This window comes from Heteronotia binoei, chromosome 17 (genome assembly GCF_032191835.1).
Source record: "Heteronotia binoei isolate CCM8104 ecotype False Entrance Well chromosome 17, APGP_CSIRO_Hbin_v1, whole genome shotgun sequence".
Taxonomy (NCBI): Eukaryota; Metazoa; Chordata; class Lepidosauria; order Squamata; family Gekkonidae; genus Heteronotia; species Heteronotia binoei.
Genome location: NC_083239.1, coordinates 2,385,842 through 2,395,622, shown reverse-complemented (window position 1 = coordinate 2,395,622; position 9,781 = coordinate 2,385,842). Strand labels below are relative to the sequence as shown.

General features: G+C 46.1%; 1 protein-coding gene across 1 annotated transcript in view; it reads left to right on the top strand.

Annotated features, from left to right (window-relative positions):
- Positions 1-429: 429 nt before the first annotated feature.
- The window catches only part of ITPR2 (inositol 1,4,5-trisphosphate receptor type 2), a 320,928-nt gene continuing 311,576 nt past the window's right edge, over positions 430-9,781 (top strand). The window contains exon 1 of the mRNA XM_060257486.1: positions 430-524. Within this exon, the coding sequence (XP_060113469.1) occupies positions 433-524 (92 nt within the window). The 5' untranslated portion in view covers positions 430-432. The remainder of the gene's footprint in view (positions 525-9,781) is intronic.

The following is a 9,781-nucleotide window of genomic DNA, read 5'->3' as shown; positions in this document are numbered from 1 at the left end:
GGGATTGGCAACCCCGCCCAGCTAGCGGGTGCAGGGCAATGCCCCAAAGCTGCACCGCAGGCCTTTCCCCCCCGAGGGCCGCAGCGCGAGGCTGGTGTCTTTCGGCGCCCTCCTTCCGCAGGTTCGACCAGCCTCCCAAACCCTCCAGCTGAGGCCGCCCCGCGCACACCTGGCCGGGCCGCCCTCCCCTCCCCTCCTCTCGCGCCGCCCCCGCTCTCCGGCGCCTGCTCTTGGGACGGCGCCGCTCCGCCCTCTGCGCTGCCGCCGCCCGGTTTCGCTTTCGGCAGGGCGAAGGGGCGGCCGCCGCTTGGCCGAGGCTCGGGGGAGGCAGCTGCAAGCGGGAGGCGACGCGGGGCGCTAGACGGCGTGGAGCGCCTGCTCTGGGGGAGCCGCGGGGCGCGCGCAGCCGGAGCGAGGAGCGGCTGCCCGAAGATGGCTGACCAAACGTCGGGCTTTCTGCACCTCGGGGACGTCGTCTCGCTCTACGCCGAGGGCGCGGTCAGCGGCTTCATCAGCACCTTGGGGTGAGCGGGGGCTGCCGCGGGGAGGGCCCTGCAGACGCGCTTGGAGAGCTCCGCGCACGCAACGCCCGGCCGCTGAGGAGGGTCGCCGGATGACTGAGCGGGGGGGGGGTCGCTGGGCACTCCCGGAGAGCGCTTTTCACACGCGCTGCATGCACTCGCAGTCCGCTCTCCAACTGGCTTTTGGAAGTTCGCACAATAAAATCCAGTTGGAAAGTGGCTTGAGAGTGTGTTGTTTAGTGTATCTGATCGCAGCCTTAAAGCATTTTACGAGTCCTGTGCCTTGCTAGAGCTCTTCCTTACTCCATGTCTTGTAAGCCACCCTGAGCCTGCCTCAGCAGGGAGGGCAGGGTATAAATTATTATTATTATTATTATTATTATTATTATTATTATTATTATTATTATTATTATTGTTAAGAACATAAGAGAAGCCATGTTAGATCAGGCAAATGGCCCCTCCAGTCCAACATTCTGTGTCACACAGCGGCCAAATATATATATACACACACACACACACTGTGGCTAATAGCCACTGATGGACCTCTGCTCCATATTTTTATCTAACCCCCTCTTGAAGGTGGCTATACTTGTGGCCGCCACCACCTCCTGTGGCAGTGAATTCCACATGTTAATCACCCTTTGGGTGAAGAAGTACTTCCTTTTATCTGTTTTAACCTGTCTGCTCGGCAATTTCATCGAATGCCCACGAGTTCTTGTATTGTGAGAAAGGGAGAAAAGGACCTCTTTCTCTACTTTCTCCATCCCATGCATAATCTTGTAAACCTCTATCATGTCACCCCGCAGTCGACGTTTCTCCAAGCTAAAGAGCCCCAAGCGTTTCAACCTTTCTTCATAGGGAAAGTGCTCCAGCCCTTTAATCATTCTAGTTGCCCTTTTCTGGACTTTCTCCACTACTTATTATTATTACCACTACTACTACTATTATTACTATTATTATATTACTGCTGCTGCTACTACTACTACACTACTACTATTGTTACTACTACTACTATTGTTATTACTACTACTATTACAGCTACTACTACTATGATTACGACGACAACTACTGCTATTACTACCACTACTACTATTTGTTTCCTGCAGCCCTCTCAGGGCTCCCTAATGGGAAGAGAAAGAGAGAAAATGCCAAAGTTTTAATGTACAGGAAACAGCAAACGGATAGGAATGTGGAGAAAGGAGGAAAACCGGAAGTGCTCTAAAAGAGCCGGGGAGCGCAGGCTTTTTGGGAGGGGTGCTGGTCCTGTCTTTGCACAGCAGCCCGTGGAAGGTTCGGGACGACCAAGCCCAACACGAGCCCCTTGGATGTTTGGGGGAAAAAGTGGTTTGCGCGCTCACACTGAGCTACTCGGCGTTGAAACGGGGCTGCGCATTGGCCTGAGTCGCTTCCAGTGCAATCCTAAAGAGAGTTACTCCAGTCGAAGCCTGTTCATTTCAATAGGATTGCATTGTTAAGGTTGACTCGGAAGTGAGCCGCAGGAAGGGTGCCGCGCTGCAACCAGAGACTGTGAGGACGCACGCGCTTCCTTTGGAGAAAGCACCTTGTGAACTCACTGCCGAGAGTAGGTCTTGCGGCACCCTGAAGATAAACAAGTGTGCTTGCAGCATAAACTTGTAAGTGAATTTGCCAGGGGTTACTTTCTGCATAAAAACATAGGTTTGCCTGGAACTCTGCTACCCCTGCAGAGCTGGTGTTTATCTTTTATTTAATGACATACACCTGCTAGGAGCTGTATAGAATGTAGATACTGGAGCTCTAAAGTAAGTATAGCCTCAGACCCATGACAGTGTAGCTTTAATTGCAGACCCATGATTTAATTGCAGTGTATCTGCAATTGCAGACTCATGACTGTGTCTCTTTAATTGCACGTGCTAGTTTTCACAGTCCAATACTGTGCAGAGTTATTCTGGTAACTGGCTTACGCTGGAGAAACTCTGTGCAGGATTGCACTGTCAGACTGACAAGATTGGAGATCCAGTGGGATACAGATATTTTAATAACTTTAGTAATAATGTACTCTGTATTTTAAAACGCATACATGTTACCTGTTTGGATTGCACCTGAAGGAATAGCTGTAGTGCTTTCCAGTTCTGCACCTTAACCGATACAAAGATGAGCAAAAAATTAAGTGTTGTTCCATTATGCTTCTTGAATTGCCTGCTTATGGTAATCTTAATGGTTCCATAAACATCGATCAGGCATTGCATTGATAAACTTGATAATGGTTTTTAATCCTCTTGAACAGTCCATAATCAAAGAAGTTTATTTAGAAAGTAACTTTATTTGTAGAGCCAGTTTGGTGTAGTGGTGAAGTGTGCGGACTTTTATCTGGGAGAACCGGGTTTGATTCCCCACTCCTCCACTTGCACCTGCTGGAATGGCCTTGGGTCAGCCATAGCTATCATAGAATCAGAGTTGGAAGGGACCTCCAGGGTCATCTAGTCCAACCGCCTGCACAATGCAGGAAACTCACAAACTCCTCCCCCTAAATTCACAGGATTTTCATTGCTGTCAGGTGGCCATCCAGCCTCTGTTTAAAAACCTCCAAGGAAGGAGAACCCACCACCTCCCAAGGAAGCCTGCTCCACTGAGGAACCGCTCTAACGGTCAGGAAGTCCTTCCTAATGTTGAGCCGGAAATTCTTTTGATTTAATTTCAACCCATTGGTTCTGGTCCTACTTTTTGGGGCCATAGGAAACAATTCTGCACCATCCTATATGACGGCCCTTCAAGTACCTGAAGATGGTGATCATATCACCTCTCAGACGCCTCCTCTCCAGGCTAAACATCCCCAGCTCCTTCAGCCTTTCCTCATAGGACTTGGTCTCCAGACCCCTCCCTATCTTTGTCGCCCTCCTCTGGACCCATTCCAGCTTGTCTATATCATTTTAAGGATACATTTTGTGGTGCCCAAAACTGAACACAATACTCCAGGTGAGGTCTTACCAGAGCAGAGTAAAGCGATACCATCACTTTACGTGATCTGGACGCTATACTTCTGTTGATACAGCCCAAAATTGCATTTTTTCCTTTTTAGCCACCTCATCACACTGTTGACTCATGTTCAGCGTATGCTCCACTAGGACCCCTAAATCCTTTTTGCACATACTGCTGCTAAGACAAGTCTCCCCCATCCTATAACCATGCATTGGGTTTTTCCTACCTAAATACTGAACTTTACATTTATCCCTGTTAAAATTAATTTTTATTGGTTTTAGCACAGTTTTCCAGCCTGTCAAGGTCATCCTGTATCCTGTTTCTGTCTTCTACTGTATTTGCAACCCATCACAATTTAGTATCATTGGCAAATTTAATAAGCATTCCCTCTATTCCTTCATCCAAATCATTGATAAAGATGTTGAACAAAACAGGTCCCAGGACAGATCCTTGGGGCACTCCACTTGTCACTCCTCTCCAAGAGGATGAGGAACCGTTCACAAGCACTCTTTGGGTGCAATCTGTCAACCAGTTACAGATCCACCTAACGGTAACAGGATCCAAACCACATTTTACCAACTTGTCAACAAGGATAGTATGTGGAAGCTTAACAAAAGCCTTACTGAAAGGAAGATAAATGATGTCTAGAGCATTCCTCTGGTCCAGCAAGGTAGTCGCTTTCTCAAAAAAAAGTGATCAGGTTAGTCTGACATGACTGGTTCTTGAGAAACCCATGCTGGCTCTTAGTAATCACAGACATCCTTTCTAATGTTCCAGGACTGACTGTTTGATGATTTGTTCTAAAACTTTCCCAGGTACAGATGCCAAGCTGACGGGTTGGTAGTTACCCGGATCCTCTTTTTTCCCCTTCTTGAAGATGGGGACAACATTCGCCCGTCTCCAATCTTCTAGCACCTCTCCTGTTCTCCAAGAATTCTCAAAAATAATAGCCAGAGGCTCTGAAATCATTTCCACAACCTATCACAGGAGTTGTCGTTGAAAGGGCAGCTGCTGTGAGAGCCCTCTCAGCCCCACAGGGTGTCTGTTGTGGGGGGAGAAAATATAGGAGATTGTAAACTGCTCTGAGTCTCTGATTCAGACAGAAAGGCGGGGTATAAATCTGCAGTCTTCTTTTTCTACAAATATGGTAGTATGTACGAATTCCTTGAGCATGGTCTTAGTGGTGTGGTACATATACTGTGTATGTTGAAGTATATATATTGTAGTGAAATATAGTGGAAATATAGTGAAAGATGGGTATAGTATATGTAATGTGATAAACAGCCAATATCCCTTATTTGGGTATATTTTATTTATTTTAGTAGATTTATAGTCCGCCCTTCTCCATAATAGGCTCAGGGTGGATCACAAGCATGATAAAACAGTAAAAATACAACAATGAAACCATAAAACAATCAAAATATGCAGCATGGATGGTACAGCGTGTTTCATGGATTAAGTTATAGGTAGAATCATAGAGTTGGAAGGGTCATCTAGTCCAACCCTTTGCACAATGCAGGAAACTCATAAATACCTCCCCCTAAATTCACAGGATCTTCATTGCTGTCAGAGGGCCATTGATGTCAGATATCATAGGCGTCATAGTTGTAGGCCCAATATCTAGCAGTCCGAATACTTGGTCAGTACAGGAAGGTCTGTTAGATTATATGAGCAGTAGGCAGATATCATTACAAAAAGCATTATTATGATACACTATCCTAAAAGAGAAATACATTGAAATACTGTAGATATATAACTAGATTTGGTGAGAACGGGTTTAGAATAATGAGCTAAAAAACAATATCCCTGTTTCCTGGAGAGGAGTTTGTTCCAAGTGTTGTAATAATTTGTAATTCAGCAATTTCCCTTTCCATTCTGTTCTTGAAGTTCCTTTGCCATAAAACAGCAACTTTGAGGTCACCCACTAAGTGTCCTGGGAGGCTGAAGTGTTCTCCTATAGGTTTCTCAGTTTTTTGATTCCTGATGACAGATTTGTGTCCATTTCTTCTTTAGTGTATGGTTTGTCCTGTTTGTCCTAATGTAGAGAACCAAAGGGCACTGTTGGCACATAATGGTATGCAGTTTTAGAAGATGAGCAAGTGAATGAGCCCGAGATGGTGTAATTGATGTTAGGTCCAGTGACTGCGTTGTCTGGATGTATGTGGCAGTAAAGTTGGCATTTGGTTCTGGTAACAGTGTCTGTGTTCAAAATAGACGTTGCATTATTGTGAGTGAGGAGTTGTTTGAGAATGGGAGGTCACTTGTGTGCAAGAAAAGGTCTGCCCCCGAACACTTGTGAAAGAGAACTGTCATTATCCAGTAGAGGTTGTACGTCACTGATGGCGTGTTGAACTTTAAAGTTGACAGTTGTATGTGACCACTAGTGGTGTTTTATTATTGTCTTTTTGGACTTGCGTTATTTATTTATTTACTTATTTATTTACGGGATTCCTATCCCACCCATCCCATCAAAGCCGACTCAGGGTGGGTTACACGCATAAATATAGTACAATATATAATCAAAAACATAAAAATTTCTCAGTTTAAACAATACAAAATGTACAGTTATTAAAGCAACAACATGTTGGTATCTACCTAAGTCTGCTCACTAACATTCTAATTTTAAATTCAGTTCGTGGTAACTGTAATTCTTCATATGAGCAGCTGAAAAACAGGTTGGGGCCAGTTTGCAATTGTATCAGGTGTCCATGGCCTCAGCTAAAAGCCTGGTGGAAGAGGTCCATCTCGCAGGCACCGTGGATGGAACCACAGTAAGTTCTGCAAGGCCCTGATCTCCACGTGGAGCTCATTCCACCGGGTCAGAGCCAGAGTCGAGAAGGCCTCGGCCTAGTTGAGGCCAAACAGCACTTTCTCAGGTCAGGGACAACCAGTGTGAGGGTTTGTCAAGTAACTCTCGGATAGACTATAAAGGCATAGGTGAAGCTTTAATAATACATTACAACTACAGACCTTTCTCTTGCAGAGGCCATGCCTGAAGTGAATGTAAGAATTAGAGACATCATTAAGTTAGGCTTCCCAACCCCCCCGCCCTGCTGGGGGACCCCTGGATTAGCAGCCTAATCCCCCACTATCTAAAAATCTGATAGCGGGGGTGGGGTGGAACGGCGTCGTGTCTCTTTCCCTGCCTGGGTTCAGGCTTCTCCCTTCCTCCGGCTCACAAAGACCCGCCCACCGCCACCCTGCTATTCGCTCCAGTCCGGCCTCCCTTCGCGAGGTGCATGCTGGGATTTGTAGTCCTTACATCCTCTCACGTCTGCTGAGCATTATTCTCTATGTGGAGATTGATTCTCATAGGGTATAATGGGGAATTGATCTGGAGGTTTCGAGGGCTCTGGGGGAGCTGTTTTTTGAGGTAGAGGCACCAATTTTTCAGTTTAGTATCTAGTGACTCTCCCCAAAGTATCTCCCAAGTTTCAAAACGATTGGACCAGGGGGTCCCATTCTATGAGCCCCAAAAGAAGGAGCTCCTATCCTTCATTATTTCCTATGGAAAGAAGACATTTAAAAAGGTGTGCGGTTCCTTTAAATGTGATGGCCAGAACTCCCTTGGAGTTCAATTATGCTTGTCACACCCTTGTTCCTGGCTCCGCCCTGATGTCTCCTGGCTCCACCCCCAAAGTCTCCTGGCTCTACCCCCAAAGTCCCCAGATATTTCTTGAATTGGACTTGGCAACCCTACATTAAGTAGTTCTAAAAAGTGCAGGCTCCCCCCCCAATAGCACATAGCAGGGAACACATCTCCTTATCTCTTGAGAGGTAAAGGCTATTCTATTCTCAGCCTCTGTCTCCAGATAGTGGAGTGGAAGGAAGGGCCCCCACATTCCCAGGCGCTACGAACATCTCCACTATGAGAGACAAGATAACCTTTTACAAGTACAGCATGACCTCATAACATACTACATAGTGAAACTAGAGATGTAAAATTTCTGGAAATTTTGAAGCTCGGAAATCCCCCCAGTTTTTTTCCATTGTATTTTTTTTTAAATGGAAATTTTTGGAAAAATTGAAAAAAAATGCTACATTAGCTCTTCTCTCCCCTCCCCCCAGATTGAAAGTCATTCTGTTACTTTAAGAACATAAAATATGACTATGGACAATTTTATTTGGCATGAAATTATCACAACTAGCATATTAAAAATATAGTGTATCCAAACAATGATTACAAATAGAATTTACTTTTTAAATAATATTTATTTGTAATCGTAACAAATGGAGCAACAATCTCCTGAACTGTTTACTAGTTTATGTGGAACAGACAAAAAAACCTCCACAAAACAATTTTTAAAAATCCAGAAGTAACAATTATTCATATTTCCTCTCCACAGTATTAAATAAAAGTTAAAAAAAACTCATTCTCATAAAAAGAATTGAAGAGAGGGGGAAGTGTATAGAAGGGAGTGTAGGACTAAGTTTCAATGAATGGGCATGACCTTGTCCTCGGTGCATAGAAATTAGAGCAATCTGATACCATACATAAATATTTGAGCACCTTATCTTAAAATATTTTATTCATCATGTTAAAATAAAATGTTCCACAATCATTTTTTTCCTTTCCTTTCTTTCAGTTTTTCCATTTTTTTCAGAAAAAACAAAACAAAAAAGGCTTCAGGGAAAAAAAACGAGGAAAACCAGGTTTTTTTTCCTGAAATTTTCCGGGCCTTCACATCTGTAAGCGAAACAGTAACAGTTACATATAAGGTTACTCATGCAGGAGACATTACGTGGATCCTAACACTGTGCCCCCACAATATTACCCCCCACTGGCTTGGTGGGGTACTATTTCCGTAAACAAAGGCCAACTTACAGATTGGCTATACCGGTCTTCGCCTTTGACATTCTGATTGGTCAAATAAGTCTCATATCTCATATGACAGGAAGGCTGGCTTCCAGCCTTATGTGTGCAAACCTTCCCACAGCCCCATGGAACTTTGCACCCAAGCAATTGGATTCAACTGTAAGAAATACACTTAAGAGGAGAGGAAACCTCTGATCACCCCCCGCCCCCCCCCCATGGGCAGAAGTCCAGACTGCTGCAGTGGTGCAGGCAAAGAGGCTCTGTTGTTGCAGGTTGTCACTTGTCATTGCAGCCTCCTCATACACTCCTCCCAGCTGACTACAAGTTCTTTGTAAGTGTCCCAGCCAGCTTCAAAACATGATGAATTTCAGTCACAAAATAAGCACCTTATAATGGAACAGAAAATGGTGTGTATGTGTGTTTGAACTGAAACTGGTTGCATAATCTCAACTTCCGTTGCTCGGAGGGGGCAAAGAGAGGGGGAGCTAAGAGGGCATGGTGCAGGAAAATCTTGAGTGGTTTGTCTTGGTGAGCACCACGAACCGAAGCAGCAGCGAAGAGCTTCATCTCTACTGCCTCAAAACACACAAACACACACCACTTTCCCTCTGCAAATTGCAGACAACTGCTCAACTTGAGCTGCAGACAGCTGCCCCAAGGAAGAAGATGCAAACCTTGCAAAACCTCTATTATCCACCATTCTGATCGCTCCAGTATCTCTTGAGCTGCTGCTTCTTTTCTGAGAGCGATTTGATGAGCCAGCACATGCAAAGGATGTGCCTAGCTCCCAGCGCACTACCTGGAAAGTGCTATCCCTCAATGGACAGTGCTTTCACACCACCCGGGTCCCCAAGGCAAGCATCAAGAGCCCCCAGGACACAGAGACTCCAGGCGCAGGTCTGGGATGAGGTGGGGGGATGGACTGGAGCAACCTTCACGGCAGAGGAGCAGCATCACCAAAGCTGCTTCAGGTTTGCTCAGTGCCTGGCTCTGGAGGGCATAAAGCCCAGACTCTGAAACATGAGCTGGGGACTCCCCGCTCCTCCCTGGCCAGCCAAACCGAACACTGCCACCCCCTTTGGTCCTTGCGCCCATAGCGCAAATGGGGCAACGCTTCTTTGGAACCTTGCAGAGCTGGGGTAGAGGCCAGGTTGAGCAGGTGTGGGTGCCGGGGAGGGTGGTACCCTGCTGCCCCCACCCTTGGATGATGAGCAGTCAAAACATCAAGGTCACAGACAGCCCTCTTTCCCTCCCACAGCAGACAAAGCTGTTGCTTGTGTCCTGATAGGATGGGGAGTCTCTGACAGCTCAAGGAGGATCCATGAGTAGTGTGGCGGACCGGTCCTGCATCTGCTAGCTGGCCCTGCCCAGCTCTTCTGGGTATGCTGACCTGAAAGGGCCGTTCCACTTTGCTGCCTCAGGGTATTTGCTGCCACCGCTGTCGCTCTCTGGGCTCTGGTTAGGTGGGACAGCCTCCCAATCTCCC